The sequence below is a fragment of the Lepus europaeus genome, chromosome 23 (genome assembly GCF_033115175.1).
Source record: "Lepus europaeus isolate LE1 chromosome 23, mLepTim1.pri, whole genome shotgun sequence".
Taxonomy (NCBI): domain Eukaryota; kingdom Metazoa; phylum Chordata; class Mammalia; order Lagomorpha; family Leporidae; genus Lepus; species Lepus europaeus.
The window spans coordinates 15,342,116-15,364,001 of NC_084849.1; the positions used below are offsets into that span (position 1 = coordinate 15,342,116).

Consider the following 21,886-nt stretch of genomic DNA (forward strand, 5'->3'; position numbering starts at 1 on the left):
GCCACGTGTCACGCTGGGATGTCCCGTGACCTGGGTAGCACTTGCTCCATTAGCATTCCCTTTATCGGCTCCTTGGTTAAAGCTTAACTCAAATTGCTTTTGAATGAAGATCGATTTTTTCCCCCTGGAACCCTCTACACAAACCTGAGAAGGACTAGAATGTAGAGAACAGCCCTGCGGGGTAAATGCAGTTCTCCTGGGAGCTGCAGGAGGTCAGTTGCAGGGCTCCCAAGAGGCTCAGGCCGCCCATCTAAGCGGCATGGCGTTGGGTATAACCTGTACGGCCCTCTGGACTTTAAGTCACCTCTGGATTACTTACATGACATAAATGCCATGGAAATATTTGCTAAACTCCATTGTTTAGTGAATGACAACCAAAAAGTGCACATCTGGTACAGGTACAGTTCCTTTTTAAAAATATTTTCCACCCGCCAGCGCCGCGGCTCACTAGGCTAATCCTCCGCCTTGCGGCGCCGGCACACCGGGTTCTAGTCCCGGTCGGGGCGCCGGATTCTGTCCCGGATGCCCCTCTTCCAGGCCAGCTCTCTGCCGTGGCCCGGGAAGGCAGTGGAGGATGGCCCAAGTCCTTGGGCCCTGCACCCCATGGGAGACCAGGAGAAGCACCTGGCTCCTGGCTTCGGATCAGCGCGGTGTGCCGGCCGCAGCACGCCAGCAGTGGCGGCCATTGGAGGGTGAACCAACGGCAAAGGAAGACCTTTCTCTCTGTCTCTCTCTCTCTCACTGTCCACTCTGCCTGTCAAAAAAAAAAAAAATATTTTCCACCCGTGGTTGGCCAGATCCATGGATGTGGGACCCACGGTCACATGTACCAAACTTCTGAAAAGCCAGGAGGGCCCTGGGCAGGCTGCTGCCTCTCCCCCCGCCCCGCCCCCCAGCCCAAGTGTGGGAAAAGCTGATGGCGTGCACAAGCTGACGTGGTCATTCTGCAGCCGTGCCCCTGCCCCGAGAGCGGACACTGCAGGGAGAGGAGCGGTGTTGGTCCAGCTCAGTCACCCTCCAACTGTGTGACCTCGAGCAATCACAGGGCTTCTGGGAGCCCGGTCTCCCCCCTGAAAAATGGGAGGGGTCGGACTAGCACTCAGCCCCAAGGACTGTTGCTTCACACGGGGAGCCACAAAGCCTTTAGAACGTGAATGGGACGTGGCCACAAGCAGGAAGCCAGCAGACCAGAGCAGGGGAAAGTGCCGGCTCCTTGCTGGGAGACCGGCATGACTTGGAAGGCCAAGGCGGCGTCCGTGGTATCATCCAAGGCTGGGCAGGGCCTGCACGATCAGTGCGGAGGTGAGATTCCACTCTGCTTGTGTGGGGGCGTGGTTTCACTTCTGCACATGCACCGGTCCTGCCAGGACCTGGTCCACCACTGCTCGGGTCTGAATGTGTCCCCTCCAAGGGCCAGATGTCGGGGATGGGATGGAGACCCTCACAGAGAGGCTGCTGGCAGCTCCCACTGCGTGAGGACACAGCCTCCTCCCTCTGGGGGATGGGGCAGCAACAGGGCACCACGTGGGAAGCAGACAGTGGCTCTCACCAGACGACCAGCGCGGCCTCTGGACCCAGGAGAAATGGGGTTTCTCTTCTTGCTAAACTGTCCCCCTACACTGAGTTCACCCATCGCACCTGGAGACAACACAGCCCAGATGTGCACACTGGGAGCCATGTTCCTATTTCAAAGCTCTGGAAGGCAGCACGAGTTCCCAGTTCCGTACAGCAGTAAAGTTAGTTTCAAATTTATTTCTTCTACCTCTGACAACGTCTCCAGGGCAAACCAAGTTCATTAATCATTGATAGACTCAGGGGTAAACAGAGTGTTCCCCTCTACACGTCCACCACCTCCCTCCCCAGTGCCAGGCAAAGGAAACATCAACGTTGGATTAGGCGAATGATAACATCTTTTTTCATATAAACACCGTGTGCCTTGAGCCACAATCCCATGCCTCAGACACCAGGAATAGTTTTTACACGGCCAAGCAAGTCAACTAGAACAAGGGGAACAGGCCGACGCGTCTCACCTCCACGCTATTTGGACCAGATCACTCTTGGTGACTTGGGGGAGGGGTGGGGGCAGGGTTCCTGTGCACCGTAGAATGTAGAACGTTCAGCAGCATCCCCAGTCTCTACCCATTAGATACCAATAGCAGCGGTGGCAGCCACGAATGTCTCCAGACATTGCCAGATGCCCTGTGGGGAAGAGAGAAGCAAAAATCCCCCCAGGCCCAGAAGCCAATTCAACCACTGCATTGCGACAGAAAGCTTGGCTTGTCCCATGCCTGCAGGGCTCCCTGATGCTCCACTTCCGTCTGCAGGAACGTTTCCTGGAGCCAATCACAGACGCCAGGCCCGGTGGGACAAGGCAGCTGCTCGGTCCCAGTGAGCACATCGTCTCTTTTTGGCCCAAGTCCAAGCCCTGAGGTTTCACGGGAATGAAGCCTGCTGTGAAGACCAAGTTGTGAGCACAGGAAATGTGACTGCGCGTTCTGTGCTGAAGGAGCCGGGACAGCAGCACAGAGGGCTGGGCCTTAGAACCTGCCCTGCACCTGTCAGAACCACGCCAGCGCCTGCTTAGCTTCCCGAGTGCTCTGCATGCGGCTGCCGAGGACCCTCAGGGCGGGAACGGAAAAGGCTGCTTGTGATCAGGGAAGGGCATTTGTCCAATGTTTCGGGGAAAGAAAGGCGCCAGCATTTCGCTTCCTATTTTCTCTCTTAAAATTCTGACCTTGGGGCGGATTGTCATGCCCGACGGTAACACAGAAAAGAGGAACAGAACTCTTGTCTGTGGTTCCCATCACAAGCAATGTCAGGGGCAACCCAAGTCCAGTTTGAACCACAGATGACGTCATTACAAGATCAGACAGCAGGGGCTGGCATTTAGCCTAGTGGTGAAGGTACCGGCGTCCCACAGCGCAGTGCCTGCGTTCCGTTCCTGGCTGAGCTTCCTGCTACCGCGCACAACCCTGGCTCCCGTGATCAGAACCCTGCCAGCCGCGTGGGCAGCCCCAGCTGCAGCCCCAGCCGCAGCCCCAGCATGTGGGAAGAGAACTAGCAAATCGAACTCTCTCTTTGCCTCTCAAATAGATAAAATTTAAAAAGACACATCAATGGCTAAAAGTGACAGGAAACAAACCAAAAAAAAAAAAAAAAAAGTCACCATTTGCCTAAAACAATATTTATCTGGCTCAAGCAAGTTTATATAACAAAGTACGAACTGACAAGACTTACCTCGCAGTCGTAAATATTCGTCTTAAATTTACCTGCAGACTTAACTATTCATCTAGTTAAAAAGTGAAGTACAGAGATTCTTAATTACCTCAATCAACTGCTCCCCCAAAGGAAATGCACATTATTAAAGCCTCAGTGGCCTTACCATGCCTGGCGAGAGAACGCTGACGCTGACCCATTTTCCTAGTTATCTGCACCCCAGGAGAACCGGGCCACCCACCGAGTAATCTCTGCAAGATGTCCTGCTGAGGCTACGAGCTTTCCCAGTCTGCAGCCAGGCCTACAAAACGACCCTAACTGTGAATTCATGGTTCATTGCAAGCATCCCACTTTCGGAAGAGAACGTACCCCACCCCCGATCTGACTGCAAGACGCCAGCCTGCGTGCAAACCCTCCACCACAAGGCTGTCCCAGCCCAACCTGGGGGGCCGCCTCCCTGCGCCCACCACCACGTGGTTATCCCAGCCCGCCCCGCCTCCCTGCGCTGCACCCACCACCACACAGCTGTCCCAGCCTGCCCGTGGAGCCGGCTCCCTGCGCCCACCACCACGCGGCTGTCCCAGCCCGCCCCATCTCCCTGCACTGCACCCACCACCACACGGCTGTCCCAGCCCACTCTGTGGAGCCGGCTCCCTGCGCCCACCACCACGCGCTGTCCCAGCCAGTCCCCAAGGGCCCACTTCTCTGCGCCCACCACCACGCGGCTGTCCCAGCCCGCCCCCAAGGGGCCGCCTCCCTGCACAGGGAGCCGTCGCCGACCCCAGGCAGCGTTTTCAAGGCCTCTCAAGAAAAGAGGACTGCAGGGCAGCAGTGTGTTGAGATCATCGCTTTATTTCACTACTGTGCCACAACAAGTCCGTTCCTCTCGCGGTGGGTCCTCCAACTGCTCCTGTGTTCTCTTCTGCGCTCAGAATAAAAAAGGGAATGAAGAAAGAGCCTGTACTGCTGGGGACCTAGAATCTTACTTATGCTAAGAAGCTTCTGACGCAGTTTTGTGTCCCGGTGTTTCCTGCTGGCATCGTGGTGGTTGCACGGGGCTCCCCCCGCTCCTGGGAAGGGCAGCTGGCCACAACTACCACCGTTGAAACCAAGAGTAAGTGTTGAAAAATGCACCTTTTACAATAAAAAAGTAGAAACCAATTCAATTTCCTTTTTTGTTTTTTTACGAATATAAAGTTTCTTGTAAATATGTACAGTTTTTGAGCTAGTTCTATATAGCGGGAAGCATTTCACAAATGGGACACACAATATACAGTGTCAGGGCGTCAGCTGCCCGTTTCTCATGGAGCGCCTAAATGAAATGCCAAGACTGAAAGACCAAACTCAGGGACCTTTCCAAACGCTTGTGGACCAAGAGACAGAAACTGCGGCCAACATTCAGTCCGATCTGCCCTGGGGGAGGGGCTGGGGGCGGAGATGGGACCCTAAACACACCAAGCGACACAGGGGACACAACAACAGGACACCTGCCAGCGACGCTACAACATGGAGGTTCATGGGCGTTTCAGACAAGAAAGCACTTAGGTTAAGAGACGAGCAGGAAGGAGCCAGTGTTTGGGCCAGGTTGCAATCTGGAGAGCGACCTGAACTGCGGACACACGGGTTAAGAACACGGTCATGTTCGCCTGCTGTGGTGGACACAGGTCTACCTTTTAGCCTACACCTAGGGTGCGCCTTGGTGGAAGAGGCGTGCCCAAGAGAGTCACGGAGAATCCAAAGCAAGAGGTGCCTTGTGGGAGATTAAAGGCAGAAGTAAGGCCGCTAGTTAGCTTGCCAACTGCAGAGCCTCTAGGTTGGTTCTGTACTGGTTGCCAGGAATTCCGCACCCTCCCGGAGGGGAGGGAGAGAGAGTGGGAGCCGCACTGCACCGGAGGACTTCCCGCCCCGGCAGGGCTGGGAGAGTTGAGCTGCGGCTCTGCCTCCCACCTCCTGGCCTTAGATCTAGCCCTAGGGAAAGGCTCGTCTAGAAGTCACAGTTTCCTGGGGTAGAACCGTGCTGGGCTGTGTGTGAACGGAGCGCCCGCGGGGGAGCCAGCAGGGGAGCGTGGCGGGCGCGGGTACCGAGTGTGACGTGGTGCTTCGCTGAAATCCTTCTCTGGTCGTAAGGCTTGAGCGTTTTGTGTTTTGTTTGTTCAGTGCTACAGACTGCAGCTTGGTGTGGCCAGTTAGTTGGCAAAGTGGTCAGAGGGTCTCGAGTCGGCGGGGGCTACGCTATGGGGTGGTGCTGATACAGGCAGAGCGACCCGGGCTGGGGCAGCCAGGCTGGGGGCAGCACATGCAGGGGACCGCCATGCACAGCTCCCGGGCGGGGGGTCTTCCCCATCCCAGCGCCCTCACGGACAGGAGGTGGGCGTCCCCGGTCCCCTCCCCAACCCCGAGAGCCGTTAACGCTGGCGTCGGAGCCAGTCTTTCGCATGCTTTCCTGGCCACAGCTATGATGGAGAGTGGGGAGCAGGCTGGGGAAGGATGCTGAGGGGCAGGGAAGGAAAACTCTGTAGAGGTCCCTTGGCCCCAAGTCACTGCCTGCGAGCTGAGGCCCGCTGACCTCCGCTGACCTCCGCTGACCTCCGCTGACCTCGTACATTCTCAGCTGGTGGGAGGGGAAGTCACTGAGGCCGTAAAAGGCAATGAGAACAGTAAACATTCGGCTACGGTTTCGCCCTGGGGAAAACAGGGCCAGCTAGGAGGATGGACTTGAATGAGAGTGAGCCTACTAGAGTGCTAGCCAACAGACGGGGACTCTTCTACGCTGCGTGCCAGTGGCAAAGACCCGATGGTGGGATCTAGCTAAAAAGGACTACAACAGGAAATACATTGCTATTCAAATCTATTAAGAATTCCGTGGTCTTAAAAAACAAAACAAAACAAAACAAAAACGGAAACAAACCAAAACCAAAAGAAAAACCAACCAAGCCTACGATCTGAGAGCAGCTAACTAGGAGTCTAACCACGCCGTAGTTAGGAGGCGTCCCGGTTGGTTTCCTCTGATGAGCTGGTACAGGCTAAAGCTTTACAAAAGTTGCTGAATGCTTTGAAGGAGTAACAAAGTGCAAAGATGACTGCAGGAGGAGCCGAGGAGGAGCCACAGCCACCTGCACCTCCAGGAGACGGGTGTCCGTGCCGAGGCGGGTCTGGGCCCGGCTGTGCCGGGGGCAGCTGAACCGACGGCCGCTGTGGTCCCCTTCAGCGGAGTTCCGTGGTGTGTTTGGTATTTTCCTGCAGATTAAGATGAGGAGTTGGTTTTTCTGGCTGAGATTTATACTGAAGACTGGTCCCAGACCTAGGAACAGAACGAGGAGGGGGGGGTTTAGCCATCCCAGCCCACAGGACCCCGGAGGCTGCCGGGCTCTGCACAATCCACACAGGAGCGCACAGCGGCTGCCGAGAGTCCTGCCCCGCGGAGCCGGCCCCTGCAGCTTGGGCTCAGTCAGGGAGCGGAAGCCGCTGAGCAGTCCCTGAAGCTCGCTGTGGACTTCTACTGCGCGCACACACACACGGCTTTATTGGCAAATCAGAAAGAATAAGAGGGCCGGCGCCATGCTGCAGTAGGTTAATCCTCCAGCTGCGGCGCTGGCATCCACACGGGCACCGGTTCTAGTCCTGGCTGCCCCTCTTCCAATCCAGCTCTCTGCTATGGCCTGGGAAACCAGTAGAAGATGGCCCAAATCATTGGGCCACTGCACCCGCATGGGAGACGGGAGAAGGCACCTGGCTCCTGGCTTCGGATCGGCACGGCTCCGGCCATTGAGGCCATTTGGGGAGTGAACCAGCGGAGGGAAGATCTCTCTCTGCCTCTCCCTCTCACTGTAACTCTACCTCTTAAATAAATAAATAAATCTTAAAAAAAAAAAAAGAAAGAAAGAAAGAAAAAGGGTAAGGAAAAACACGTGGCTGGCTTCTCCTCCTTTCTCTACCAGTAAAGGTGCCCAGGAAATCAGTCCTTTGTTGAGAGTGGGCTCCGGGAACTGGCTGGCCTCCCCTGCACACGGGAGCCCCTCATCTTCAACACATCCACCCATTTCCTCAGCTGTCAACCCCAAATTACATGGACAATACATGCACGCGGTGTAGAGTTTTCAAAAAATGCAAAGTGCTTGCAGGCAGTGGCCTCTGTCACCATCTCTGTGGGGCCTTCTGGGGAAAAACCGGTACACACGAACATGAACTGGGTGGGCGTGAGAGGCGGAGCACAGAGCAGTTCATGTGGTTGCTCTCGTTCGTGTTTAGAAAGGGAGAATACAAGGAAACTTCAAGAAGTTCATGGAAAAATCGAACTAAAGGTCAAGTTTGGGGCAGGTGTTTGGCACAGCACTTGAGACGCCCACATCCAGTATCAGAGTGCCTGGTTCCAAGTCCCAGCTCCACTTCTGATCCAGCTTCCTACTAATGCACACCTGGGAGGCAGCAGGTGATGGCTCAAGTACTGGGTTCCCTGCCACTCACGTGGGAGACCGGGACGGAGTCTCCAACTCCTAGCTTCAGCCTGGACTGGCCCAACCCAACCCCGCTGTTCTAGGCATTTCAGGGGTGAACCAGTGGATGAAGATTTCATCCACTTTCAAATAAAATGGGAAAAAAATCAATTACAAAGACAACTTTATTTTGTTGCAAAAAAATTTGAAGGGCCAGTGTTGTGGTATAGCAGCTAAAACTGCAACCCACAATGCCAGCATCCCATATGGGTGCCGGTTTGTATCCTGGCTGCTCCATTTCTGATCCAGCTCCCTGCTGATGGCCTGGGAAAGGCAATGGAGGATGGCCCAAGTGCTTTGGCCCCTGTCACCTAAGGTGGGTGACCCAGATGAAGCTTCTAGCTCCTGGCTTTGGCTTGGCTCAACTCTGGCTGTTGCAGCCATTTGGGGAGTGAACCAGTGGATGGGTGCGCGCTCTCTCTCCCTGTCTCCAACTCTGACTTTCAAATAAATAAATAAATCTTTAAAAAAAATTTTTGAATCCTCTGCTTTTCTAACTATCAAATAAAAATACATGTTGAGATATATGCATAGTTTTTTTAATAATACACATTTTCCATGAGCTTTTCGAAGACCCCTGGTGGACACTCGCATCTGCTGGTATAGACAGGAGACCTCTAGAAGCTGCTAACGCTCACCTCGGGGGAATGGAACAATCTGCCTGGGGTAGCCGTCAGGGTTTTAGACCCACCCACAGGCCCCCGCCTATTTAATCACACATGTAATCTGTTTGCTCAGGAGTCCTCTTCTACAACGAAGTACGTCTTCCTCCTGGTCTCCTCTGGTCTCATACACCTCACAAAGCCTCAAGTGCAGTCCCAGAGGCCCTGTTTGACAAGCGTGGCCCCAAGCCCTGAGCCCTGAGCCCCTCCTCTGGCTCCGCGGCAGACGCACGGGCTCGGACGGAGCCTTACCTTGTTAACCTGGGACAGTGGGGTCCTCACTGCTCCCACCGGCAGCCGGCCCCTGCTGCTGTCTTCGAACAGCCTCCCGGGGGACCGCTCCCTCCGCGTGCTCAGCATGCGGCCCGGGGACTTCTCGCGCTCCAGGGGGCGGCCAGGAGACTTGTCCCTGCGCAGCTCTGTCCGCCCCTCGCGGTAGCGGTGGGGTGTGCTTGGCTCTCGGGGGTGGCTGGGGCCTTCGGGTGGCGCCGGGCTGGAAGCCACGCGCTTGGTGATGTGCTCGTTGTACGTCGGCGGGCCTCGCTTGTTGGGGCTGCTGGCAATGAGAAGAGGCAGGGAGCTGAGAGTCTTCTCTGAGCAGCCCCTGCTCCGACCTGCACACTGAGGTCAGAGGTGACACCTGGAGCTCAGGTTCCTGCTTCATGTTGCTGGAGCACGCCAGGCATCCCGGCCCGGGTGCGAGCTCCGATTCAGTGAGCACCTGTGGCGGGGCAGGCCTTGGGCTAAGCTCCTGCCGTGTCTCAGGAAAGGATCAGACAGCTCTGTGAGCTAGGGACGGACGAGCATGACCACCGTCCTACAGGCTAGAGAGTCACAGAGCCCGTGGAGAGGCCTGGACTCACCTGAGCAGGTGAGCGGCGGGGCTGGGATTCCAGCCCAGGGCAGTCTGACGTCATAATCCCCACGCTATATCCCCAAAGCCTAGGAGGCCCAGAGAGAAGGGGTTAAGCCTGCTGACACCCAGAAGTCAATGACCTGGGAGGACTTGCATCCAAGATGCAGTTTTGAGAAGGCCTGTGCTGCTCACAGTCAGCTGCCATAGGGTTCCCCTCCTGGCCGGGTGCTTGGTCACCTCCCCCTCCACCCAGGGGGCTTTCCAGGACACTCTGTGGCACCTTATGCTGATGCTCAGAAAGTTGATGACTTTCAGTCGTGGCAATGGGGATATATCGATAGGGAACTCAGCAGAGCAGACCCAACAGTGCAGCTGGCTCAAAATATGTCCCTTGCCCCAAGGTCAATGGTTAATCATCAAACAGATAAAAAACAACTAGGGGCTTTTCCTGGGACCAATCTACCCCCTCCACCCAGGCCTGGCCTGGACACTGTGAATGTAGACTTCAGCAAACCCAGGCCCCTGACCATCTCTCTGAAGTAGCAAGGCCAAGAGATATGTGGGCTCTTCAAGAAATGCATGGGAAATGCCTCTTATAAAAACATTGCATGGACTTCAAAACTTTTTGTACCCAAATAAGCTTATCTTTCCATTCCTGTTTTCCCATGCAATCTTTGAGGTGGTACAGTGGAAGCTGAACTTGGACCTGCTGAGTCAACGCCCTCCCATCCCGGCTCAGCAGAGAAACAACAGGGGCCCACATTACCTGATGTGACTGGTGCTGGGAAAAGGCAACCTACTTAGACGGGACCAGCATTTACAGTGAAAGTTACCTGAAGGTGTATTTGATTGATCAGGGTTTTATCAAAATTGGAAATCGAGAAAATTATTATTTTACCCTAGATATTTCTAAAACCCAAATTACAATGCACTTACATGCTGAATCTAAAAATGAAACAAATACAAATTGCATACTAACTTCTTTTTGCCCTAATGTTCTCAACGAAGTTGCATGCTCACATGCTAGGGCTTGGGCTTTTGCACTACCATCCTACAGCAGGTCCTGTCTTCAGAATTACTGGAGAGCACTGCCGGTTTTCCCAGAGCCCAATCTTAATCCTTGACAGTTAAATCGATGTCTTTGGAAGAGGTTAACATTTTATCGATCTGACTTTTTTCTTCAAGTATTTGTCTTGCTCTATCAAAACTTCTCTTGTCAATGCCCATTACTGAAAAGCAATGTGCATCAAAGACCTGACCCACTGGGAAGGAGAGGCTCCAGACAGGCTGGAGGGCCAAATGCCGGCAGACGCCTGCTTTAGTCAATAAAGTTTTATTGGCACACTGCCATGCCCACCTGGTTATGCACTGTCTACGCTGCCTTTGCACTGTGACAACAGGACTGAGAGCCAAGACAGAGACCGGAGGGCCTTGGAGCTGAAGGCGTGGCCCACCTGGACCTTCCCAGAGAGAAGCCTGCCAGTTCCTGCTCCAGGGAGCGGCAGTGTCTGCGAGCGGAGACAATCCTGTTGGCAGTCAGCACGCCGAGAACAGCTTCCCCAGGCCACTCTAGCTGTGCAGGCCCACAGCCCGAAGGCTCGGGAGACCAGAACGCTTGTCTGAGATAACTCAGATGTGAACTTCTTGAAATCGAGGATTAGATTCCCATCTAGCCACACAGCTTTGAGACACCAAAGACAAATGAAAAGAAATGCCAAGTAGGGGAGCCACAGTAAGCCTCTTAAAATGGCAGAGGAACTACAAGGTGTGTCCACAGGAAGCCAGCACAAAGCAAGCGGGAGGCAGCGGTCTGCCCTGGGGAGGAAGGCTGGCCCAGGAGGGCCATTCAGGACGTCAGCCGAGATCCTCGTGAAGAAAGGAAGTGGCCGTCATGGGAGCCGAGCCTTCCATCTCCACATGCGCTCGGGACTGATGGTCTACAGGTCAGTTTTATGTTTTCTACAGAGTTGCATTTCCTGCTCTGCCAAAAAGACCAGGAAAATGAGGCCTGCAGTGAACCCCAACCAGCCAAGCCGACCTGCCCAGAGTGATCAGAAGCACAGACGGTTCTAGAAGCCAGGGGACAACTAAAGACTTCACAGACTGACTTTCCAGTCACGCCTGGCAACAGCAGGAAAGCAAGTGCATTATTTCTACCCCTGCCACCCCTGCTGGAACCATTTTCAGCCAGAATAAGCCATTCCTCGCCAAGAGGTCACAAAGTCACAGACGCAAGGCCTGGCCACCCGACTGGTGAGGCCAAGCAGAGGGCAGCAACCTAATTACAACGCTTGGTTTCTGGCAGACTTGGGAGATCCAGCCATCCCCGGGCGGAGCCCCTCGGAGGCAGAGCCCAGAGGAGTGCTGGGAGTAAGACCCCCTGACCAACCATGTCCGGCTCATTAATTCCTACAGCATTCACAACAGCAGAGACCATTCACTAGGATGTAGTTTCAAAATACGAAGTGTGCGACTGCCTCTTTCAAGACCTCAGTATTCTGTGAGATTAGATTTGGTTCCTTCACCAAACCATGAGCCCCTTCAGTGAGGACAGGGGCCGGTGCAGCGGTGCAGTGGGACGAGCCACCACCTATGACGTGCCAGAACCCCATATGGGCACTGGTTCGTATCCTGGCTGCTCTACTTCCGATCCAGCTCCCTAATGTGCCTGGGAAAGCAAAGGAAGATGCCCCAAGTGCTTGGGCCCTGGGGACCCAAATGGAGTTCCAGGCTCCTGGCTCCGGCCTGGCCCATCCCTGGTCATGGTAGCCATTTGGGGAGTGAACCAACAGATGGAAGAGCTCTTCTCTCAGACCCACTCTCTCTGCCTGTCCCTCTCTGTAATTCTGCCTTTCAAATAAATGAATAAACTTAAAAAGAGAGAGAGAGAGAGAGAGAGAGAGAGAGAGAGTAGTGTCTCTGTCACCTCCATATCCCTGGCCTAGCCCATGGGAGGAGGCCCATGTAACTGAGAGCACAGGTAGGGCCAGCAGAATCCTAGGTCACTCTACTGCTCCCCTAGGTGGAGCAATCCCGGGCTTTGTGTTGCAGACCGACATCTCAAACTCCCCACACGTCAGCTGGGATCTGGCTCCTGGCCCTCCACGTCAGCACAAGGCCAGTCCCGCTTGCTCACACAGCTGGTGGGATTCCACATGCGCGCAGCCTCCAGGGAGAAAACCCAGCAACATCTCTCAGAATGACAAGTGCACGTCCACCATCGCCCATGCAGCTGATGCCTCCACATGCAAAAGGACACACGTTCACGGCCAAAGACTGGAAGTGACCCAAACACCCCTCGATAAAGGGACAGTTAAGCAAGCTAAAGTGAGGCCGAGGGGCCAACACTCTTAGTAGGTTAAGCATCTGTCTGCAGTGCCGGCATCCCATATGGGTGCCGGTTTGAGTCCTGGCTGCTCCACTTCTGACCCAGCTCTCTGCTGATGGCCTGGGAAAGCAGAAGAAGATGGCCCAAGTCCTTGGGCCCCTGCACCTGCATGGGAGACCTGGAAGAAGCTTCTGGCTCCTGATCAGCTCAGCTTCAGCTGTTGCAGCCATTTGGGGAGTGAACCAGCATATGGAAGACCTCTCCCTCTCTCCCTCTCTCCCTCTCTCTCTCTCTCTCTCCCTTGCTCTGCTTGTAAATCTGCTTCCCAAGTAAATAAACACATCTTAAAAAAAAAAAAAAGTGAGGCTGTGTGAAAGAATGCTATCGGAACAGCGTGGTGCGCCGGCCACAGCGCGCCTACCGCAGCGGCCATTGGAGGGTGAACCAACGGCAAAAGGAAGACCTTTCTCCCTGTCTCTCTCTCACTGTCCACTCTGCCTGTCAAAAAAAAAAAAAAAAAAAAAAGGAAAAACACGTCTTACACTGACATGGATCAATCTCCAAGAGTATGCACCATGTGCTATCACTTCTATTGCAGAGAAGGGGAAGAACATTCCAGAATGGCAGAGAAAAGACCTCTGTTGGGCCAGGGCTGTGGCACAGTGGGTTAATGCCTTGGCCTGAAGTGCCGGCATCCCATATGGGCGCCAGTTCGAGACCCAGCTGCTCCACTTCCAATCCAGCTCTCTGTTGCCGCCTGGGAAAGCAGCAGAAGACGGCCCAAGTTCTTGGGCCCCTGCACCCACGTGGGAGACCCGGAAGAAGCTCCTGGCTCCTGGCTTTGGATCGGTGCAGCTCCAGCCGTTGCGGTCAATTGGGGAGTGAACCAGTGGATGGAAGACTCTCTCTCTGCCTCTCCTTCTCTGTGTAGCTTTGATTTTCAAATAAATAAATAAATTAAAAAAAAAAAAAAAAGATCTCTGAAAACCTGTCCCTCCCTAAAAGCAACAAGAACACCGACAAAGCCTGTCAAAATCAACTTTTCAGAACCCTGGAAATTAAGTGTAGCCCTTTGAGCCTCCGAGGCAGGGCCAAGCCAAGAGTTGGGAGCACGGGGCTATCTGGCACTTCTGGTTTCCAGCAAGTTCCTAGGATCATCAGCATGGTGCACAAAAGGCTGGCAACAATCTGAAGAGTGGCTACACAGAAAAACAAATGAATCTAGGCTGCAAACTGCAAGCTTGTGAATAATTTTTTATATATCTTTTTTATATGATCCTGATGGCCCCATCTCTCCCGTACTTGGCTTTAAGCATTATCAAAGGCTGAGGGTTGGGGGCTGCATCTGACCTATTCACCATTACACCCCACCCCACCAGGCAAGCCCCAAACCAGCAAAGCAAAATATCTGCTATCACGGTTTGGATATGGTTTGGGGGCCCATGTTAATGGCTTGGTTCCCAAAACTCAGGGCACTGGTTAATGTCAACAGTTAGCGGAACTTAGCTGCTGTAGGGCCTTGGGGAGGTTGCTGGGGTGGCTCCCCATGACTTTAATGGCTTTAATGCCGAGAGCCCACATAGGCACAGATGAACACACACCTGTCTCTCTGCTTCCTGGCTCACTGTGTGACCCTTTCTCTCATGTCGTCCACCACCCACCGCCCTCATCAGACACCAGACCCAGGGGGCCCCCGGTCTTGGACTGTGAACCTCCAAAACCGTAAGCTAACTTCAACCTTCCTTCCTAAGTAACGTGCCCTAGGTAGTTCACTGTAATGAGAAGCTAACACATCTGCCAATGGAATGGATGTACACTTCACGGCCCACCCCTGCCAGTCTCTGAAGCGCACCCCAGCGGGAAGACCAGACTGTTCCCTCTCACAGGGGGCAACTCTACAATTCTGACGCCTGGAAGGGACCGTGTCGTTTCAATGCTGCAGATCTCAGAGAAACAGGTGTTGTAAATGTGAAGACTGGGAAAGCTCAGCCAGTTGAGCGGAGATGTCCTGCTCTGTAGAAAGCGTCCTGCCCCAGCGCGGAGGGAGGGGAGGGGTCGGTACCTGCGGGAGGTGGAGGGGACCCGGTGGTGGTCAGTGCCGGGCTCCTTCACGAGGTTTCCTTTGCAGCAGATGACCCTGACCTTATCCTGGTACGAGGACGCCAGGTAAATGGCTCCCGAGGAGATGGCGGGGCCCAGGTAGCGTGGGTTCGGGATTTCCAGATACGCTCGAGCAGGGGTCCTGCAGAGTCGCAGACCAGAGTTCAAGTCCATCATAGGTTGTATGTTCATCGCGAGGCAAGTGAGGAAGAAACACACACCCCGGCCCATAGCCAGGGTTTTCAAAGCCCAGAAGGGCAATGCTTACCCCAGCGAGGAGCGCGCCTGGATCTCAATCACTTCCAGTGAGTTGAAGTGGGTCACAAACAGGTAGGGTTCTCTGTAGGCTGCGTGGGCACCGTGGAGGAAGAACACAGGAAAAGAAGGGTTGGAAGAGGGAAAATGAAAGCCTGGCTAGATGCGGCTTTTGACCCAACAATCCCATATGAAGGAATTTATCCTGCAGACACACACACGTGCCCGCATGATCGTGCAGTGTCGGGCTCATTCGGTCACACGGTCCGTTACAGCAGCACCACTCATCTGGGTATTATAGGGGAGCCACTGAATTCCGCGGCCGAGTCTGGAACTGGGCACAGCTGGGAACGGCATGAAGCAGCTTTCTATGGACGGATATGGGAAATACCCAAGCTTCACTGTTCAGTGCATAAGCAAGGATCAGAATAATGTGTAAAGGATGCTACCTTACTGGTTCAAAAAAAAAATGTGTATTTTTACGTGTTGTATTTGGGTAAAGTACTGGAAGCATAAAAACCTCCTAAGCTGAGGAGCAGGAGTGGCCTGGCAGGACAATGAGCCCACGTCCCACATCAGAGCGCCTGGGCTCTGCCCGGCCCCAGCACCCGAGTCAACAACTCCACTAATGCAGACCCTGGGGGGAAGCAGCTGGTGGCTTAAGTAGCGAGGCCCCTGTCACCCACATGGGAGACCTGGACTGGATGATCTCAGTGAGACTTCTCACTGAGTACCTTTTTAAACCATTTGATTGTAAACAACTCAAAAAAAAATGACAAAGATGGATTTTAGATGCTGAGCTCTTTTTGGTCGTCTGAGTAGCCTGTCTCTGTGTCATGGTGTCACTCAAACTGGAGCGGTCACAGCTGGAGCCGTCTCCTGTCTGGAAGACAACAGGCCGTGGGCACTGCCAGTCCTCCTGCGCCACCATGGTGTCAGACTGCCGCTCGTGCCTCCCTGTACTCGAACCCCCGCACGGTCTCCTTGCTTGGAATCTGGGCTCTCGGGCCTGCTTTGGCCAGCAGAATGTGCTGGAAGCAAAAGCTCTGCTTCGCCTTCTGGACTCCCGCAGGAGAGGAGCGAGGCCTCTGGCCCCCAGTCCCAGCGGAGCGCCCACCTGACGCCCCACACCGATGGCCTGCACCATTTGTGAGCCCATTTGGGATGTTCTGGTGGCCTCAGAGCCCCTGCTAAGACTGCGAGAAGCAGAAGGGTGCAGTCCAGCCGCCGAGTCTCGGCCAACGACAAGCTGTTTGAAGTCTCTAGGTCTTGGCATGGCTTGCCATGCAGCGACAGCCACACAAACCAGGGTACTGTGGCCAGACCGCGGCCAGACTGAAGGCTGCAGTGCCCTAATGGCCCAGAATACCCACACATTCACAGATACGTGGGGACGCGCTTGCATGGACGTATTTCCTCCTGAACCCAGCAGGCCCATGTTTAGTGACTTACGATCCCACGGGGCAAGTGTGCAGAGAGCAGTACAAAGATGCTCACGCTTACAAAGGAATGAGCAGGCCCCAACTGCTCCCTAACCAGAACTCGTTCATTGGCAGTCTGGCCATGCCGTGGGTTACCAAGAAGCCCTTCCAAAGTGACCGAAATGCACAGGGAAAGTTCTCTGTTCTATCGGGGGAGCCCAGCGGTATCTCTCAAGGGTGGAATGGCATCTGCCTCCTCAGACGCCTTGCCAGGAACACTTCCTCGGTGACCGTGACGCTGGGTGCTTGGGGTCTAATGGAACCCACGAGCACAGAGCTCACAGCAGAACTCCACCTGCAGCTCCCTCCCAGGACACCGGCTCCCGCACCACGCCTCACCTACCGAAGGCCAAGGGCAAGCGGCTCCACTTGAGGTCGTCCGTGCGGCTACGCCTTCCATAAGAATCCACGAACACCCCAAATTCTGCAAGGTGCGGAGAGCACAGGGATGTGAGCACAGCGCGTGGGTGACACTGTGGCAAAGACAAGCAGCAGAGCCCAGGGGATGCCGGCCAGGGTCACCGGGCTGTGCGACCCGGGGCCCGCAGCCGGGCCAGCTCTGTCTTTATCAAAAAATTGGAGAATTTATTTTTTAATTTACTAAGTTCACTTTACTATCTTAGGCTTTATCAAAAGAGTTTAAGTGCAGGGCAGAAGGGGAGTAGAATGGGAAAGGGGAGAGAAGGAGGAAGAGACGGGGTGGGGGGCAGATCCAGGGATCAAACAAAGGCGGCAGGGAAAGAGTGAGGAAGGACAAGGAGCGAGCCAGGCAAAGGGGGGAAGGAATGTGTGGGGCTGGACCCGGGAAGTGCCTGGATGTGGGCAGATGGGCCCCCAGGGCCTCGATGGTGCCAGAAGGATGCTCCCTGAATGCCCAGGGCCCCCCGGCCACCCCCAGCCCAGGTAGGCCCAGGCTGGGCTTCCTGGCATCCCAGAGGCCCCCCAAGAGCAGCCATGACCCACCGTGGAAGCACAGCAAGTACTCCTCTCGCTGCCCTGCGCCGTTCACCTGCACGATCGAGACAGGGAAGCTGTTGGACGAGGAGGCAAACACAGCGGGCGCCAAGGAGTGGTCGTTCTTATCCAGGAATTCTGCGAAGGCGAGCGAGAAGCAGGGCTTCAGCCACGACGTGCCGTGACTCCCGGGGAGGCAGGGCCGTGCGTGGGGTCAGGGAGGGGGCACAGATAGCCACGACATGCCGTGACTCCCGGGGAGGCAGGGCCGTGCGTGGGGTCGGGGAGGGGGCACAGCCAGCCACGACGTGCCGTGACTCCCGGGGAGGCAGGGCCGTGCGTGGGGTCGGGAGGAGGCACAGGCAGCCGCGACGTGCCATGACTCCCGGGGAGGCCGGTCTGCACATGGGGTCGGGGAGGGGACATAGATAGCCATGCCGTGCCGTGACTTCCAGGGAGGCCAGGGCGCACGTAGGGTCGGGGAGGGGACGCAGGCCCTACCCTCTAGCGTGTACTGCTTCATGTCAATCTCGTAGAATTTGTTGGTTCCGATGAGGATACTGTAATTGGTGAAGTGGATACAGCTGCAGGGCTCTGAGGTCTCGATCTCCTGGACCAGCCGGAGGGAGGAGGGTGTGAGAGCGAGCACAGGGCCACCCCGTGTCCCCGCTGTTCATCTGCCATCACTATCCCTGCACACAGTCGCTAGCTAGACTGGTTCGTGCGGTCACACACAGCCCATCACCAGGAGGGCCTCTCAGGGACCCCTGATGGCCTCCTACGATTGCTCTTTGCAACCCCAGACTAAAAAATCGCAGCCCCCAGGGGTCGGAAGCACCGTTTCCATGAGAGGACAGCACGACATTCTTATCAGAGGGAAAAAAAGACCAGGAAAACACTCCAGCTGTTCGAGTCGTGGCTTAGCTTCCTCCTGCCTGGAAGTTTCCAAGGAGAGACTATCACCCACTACACCCATCACCATCGTCATCCTACGTATTCCTATTTATTGTTCTAGGTTGATCCTAATGTCACCAAAACACCAGGCATGCTCATTCCACGTGGTGGCAGCAATGACTTCTGGGAAGCTTCCAGAATCTAAACCCAAACAAGACGCAACGCTCACCGCCACTGGGTATGCACTGTCACCTACTAAGTAGGCAGCAGCACACAGGGAAAGAACAGGGAAAATCAAACTACAGCTTGCGGCTCAACTTTGTAACTCAGGATCTCCCCCAGCCTCAACTGCCTCACCTGGAAACCAGATATTATCCCCGCTGCTGCTCAGAGCCACACGAAAGTGACCAGCTGGGTTCCCAGGACCAGTGGGCACTCGGTAAACACACTGCCTAAGCCAGCGACATCCCACCCGGAATGAAATCATTTCGCTAAGAGGCAGCGCCCCCTGTCTATGGTCCTGCACCCCTCCTCTCCCTTGCAGGACTAATCGCAAGCGCACCAGAGAGAGACCAGGCTCAGGACGGGCAGAAGGGGCTTACTCTCAGCAATGCACGCTCTCTCCAGAACCGAGTCAGTTACTGGTCTAACATGCGCCTTGTCCACAGCGCAGCCCCCATCACACTCACTCTGCTCCCCAATTATGAAGCAAAATACGGCTGGGACAGGCTTTACCAAAAGGTGATTCGCGAACTCCTCCACGGCCTGAGGAAGCTTCTGACAAGTCCCACCCGAACTGCTAGATTCCTGGAAGCAGCCCCTTCCTTCCTTCCCCGATTCTAAAGAAACCTCTCCTCCACCGGCCAGCTCTCAGCTTAACAAAAGGCGGAAGGAGAGGCAGCTCCCAAACAGGAGAAGAAAAGCGAGTGAGCAGCAGCTCTGGAGGCCTCTCCAGCAATGGAGGGTCTCGCCCTGCAGGGGTCAGCCCAGGCTGAAGGGCCTGGCTCACGCTGACCCCCGAGCCGGCACGTGCAGGAGGGTGGCGGCTGGGCTGCGCGGGGACTCACTTTGCGGATGCAGTACTTGCTGAGGTTCTCGTTGTAGCGGAGGATGACGACTTTGCTGGGCATGGCTGCACAGATGCAGAGCCCGTTGTCAATCTGAAAAGCAATCGGGAGAAGAGGGAGGGAGCAGAGGCAGAGCGTCAGCCCGGGGATGCCGGCTCTGAAGCAGAACTAGGGGAGGATGTCGGACTGGAGCGGGGCATCGGCCTCAGCACCACTGGCCGCGCGCAGCGGATCGCTGTGCGCACCTGCTGCCCGGCTGTGACACCCGAAAGCGTGGCCCAGCGTTGCCACGTGCTCAGGGACAGCAGGACGGCCTCGGGCTGGGAACCACTGCTCTACCTGGGACCCAGAAAAGGCCACGGGGCCCCCTGACACCGCACTTTCTGTGTGTGCCTTTTTGCTGGAGATTCTTTTGACAGCCTTAACCTACGGGGCAGGATGAGGGAGGGGAGAGGGAAGGTGGTAACAATTGCTGTAACATGGGGCTTTTACGGTATGGCGGCTTAAGCCGCTGCTTGCGACTCCAGCATGCCGTATCTGGGCATCGGTTCAAGTCGTGGCTGCTTTGCTCCTAATCCAGCTCCCTGCTGATGCACCTGGGAAAACAGTGGACGATGGCCCAAGTACCTGAGCGCCTGCCACCCACACAGGAGACCCGGATGGAGTTCCTGGCTGCTGGCTTTGGCCTAGCTCAGCCCCAGCCTTCATGGCCATTTGGGGAGTGAACCAGCAGATGGAAGATCTTTTTCTATCTCTGTCCCTTCCTCTCTCACTTTGCCTTTCAAGGTAAAAAAGGAAAAAGAGGAGGAGAAGGAGGAGGAAGAGGGAGAAAAAGAGGAGGAAGACGACGACAAAGAAATTGCTATAAGAATTTAAGAGAAAATGTCAGTCCACAGGAAAGTTCTTAGCTAAGACCTGTATAAACAGTTCTTTCATCAATCAGATTCTTATCATTTACCAAGGATGCAAAGAGGCTTACACTCAAATCAGCCCAGAAATGAAGGCTGGCAGGTGGGGCGGGGTGTGTGTGTGTGTGTGTGTGTGTGTGATGGGACAAGAAGAGATGGGGGAGAAACACGTGAAAAAGGAAATTGTAGTAATTTTCCATTTCTTAGGTTGAGTAGTGGCCTTGTCCAGGACATCACTAGGCTTCATGATTTCTATATATGTTCCATGCATTTTTTGAGCATTTCGTAAATTATAATGCAAATAATTTTTAATTAAAAAACCTGACTCTTGGACTGAAGTGAACATTTCTAAGTAACTCCTTACACACAAAAGAAATCATAAGAAGAAATTTTTAAGTATTTGGAATGATAATAAATGTGTCCATACAAAAGTCTGATAGGTGTAACAATGACAGTAGTAGTGAGAGGAAAATGCATAGTTTAAAATGTTTATAGTGGGAAAATACCCTAAAAATTAATGAGCTAAAAAAATTAGAAGAAGAATAGAGAAAAGACAGAGAAAAATGAAGGAAGGAAAAACAAAGATAAACATAGGAACTAATGACAAATAAAATAATGCTGTACTAAAAAAATAACAATAATGCTATACTGGAGACAATCAATACAGCTCAAAGGCTTTCCTTTGCAAAGATTAATAAAATCAAAATTAGAGCTACGGCATAAGTAGTAATAGAGATGGAAACAGTAACTCAAAGAGAACGTCAAGTAGGCGCAGAGGCACACACGCCTGTCTTGTCACCCCCTTTGTGACTGGTTTCCTCCAAGACCAAGCGCTCTCACATGAAGCCTCCCTGTGCCAGCCATGCCCTCACTCCACCTTCTGACCCTTTGTTCTGATTTGCCACAATTTAATACAGATATTCCTCAACTTCCCATGAGGGGACAGCCCAATAAACCCATCATAGGTTGAAAATACCTTAAGTCAAAACCGCACTGCGTACACTAACCTGACAAGTATCCTCACTTAGCCCAGCGTACCTTACACGTGCTCAGGACACCCCCGTGACGGCCCCGGCACTACCCTCTTCACTCACAAAGAACCCGGGGAGACCGAGTCTCCCAAGAGAGGCTCCCGTGGCTGCCAACACCCTCCCCACCCATTCATGAACCCCTTGGAATAGAAGACTCTGAGGCCCGGTCAAGTTTATGAAAAGTTCCAGTAAACGCTGAGCAAGCATGGGCGCTGACGCTCAGTAAGCAGTCTTGCAGAGTGGTTGTCAACAGTGGGACCCCAGTTGCCTCAGGGTCTCTGCCAATGCCGGGCTCAGATTTCAGTAAGGTTATATACGGAGGTGTGTATACTCCCAAGTTACTCCCAATTTCTTTTAATGAAAAAAAAATTACTTATTTGAAAGGCAGAGAGACAGAAACCGGGAGAGCTCTCCCACGACTGACTGACTCCCCAAATGCCCACAAGGGCCGGGGCTGGCCCGTGCCAAAGCCAGGACATGGGAACTCAATCCAGGTCCTCCATGTGGGTAGCAGGGACCCAACTGCGTGAGCTCCTACCGGCTGCCTCCCAGGGTGTGCATTAGCAGGAAGTGGAATTGGGAACAGAGCTGGGACCCAAACCCAGGTCCTCTGATAGGGGATGTGAGTGTCCCAAGTGGTC

The 21,886-nt window shown here is 54.4% G+C and overlaps 1 protein-coding gene across 9 annotated transcripts in view; it reads right to left on the reverse strand.

Annotated features, from left to right (window-relative positions):
- Positions 1–6,047: 6,047 nt before the first annotated feature.
- CIT (citron rho-interacting serine/threonine kinase) overlaps positions 6,048–21,886 on the reverse strand; it is a 177,282-nt gene continuing 161,443 nt past the window's right edge. For 8 of the 9 annotated variants that reach the window (XM_062181903.1, XM_062181905.1, XM_062181904.1 and 5 more), the window contains 8 exons: positions 19,307–19,399; positions 17,847–17,955; positions 17,355–17,483; positions 16,735–16,815; positions 14,924–15,002; positions 14,618–14,797; positions 8,624–8,927; positions 6,048–6,517 (listed from right to left, as the gene is read on the reverse strand). In XM_062181903.1, coding sequence (XP_062037887.1) covers positions 6,494–6,517; positions 8,624–8,927; positions 14,618–14,797; positions 14,924–15,002; positions 16,735–16,815; positions 17,355–17,483; positions 17,847–17,955; positions 19,307–19,399 — 999 coding nt within the window. In that variant the 3' untranslated portion in view covers positions 6,048–6,493. The remainder of the gene's footprint in view (positions 6,518–8,623; positions 8,928–14,617; positions 14,798–14,923; positions 15,003–16,734; positions 16,816–17,354; positions 17,484–17,846; positions 17,956–19,306; positions 19,400–21,886) is intronic. The other variant, XM_062181906.1, reaches the window with a different exon arrangement.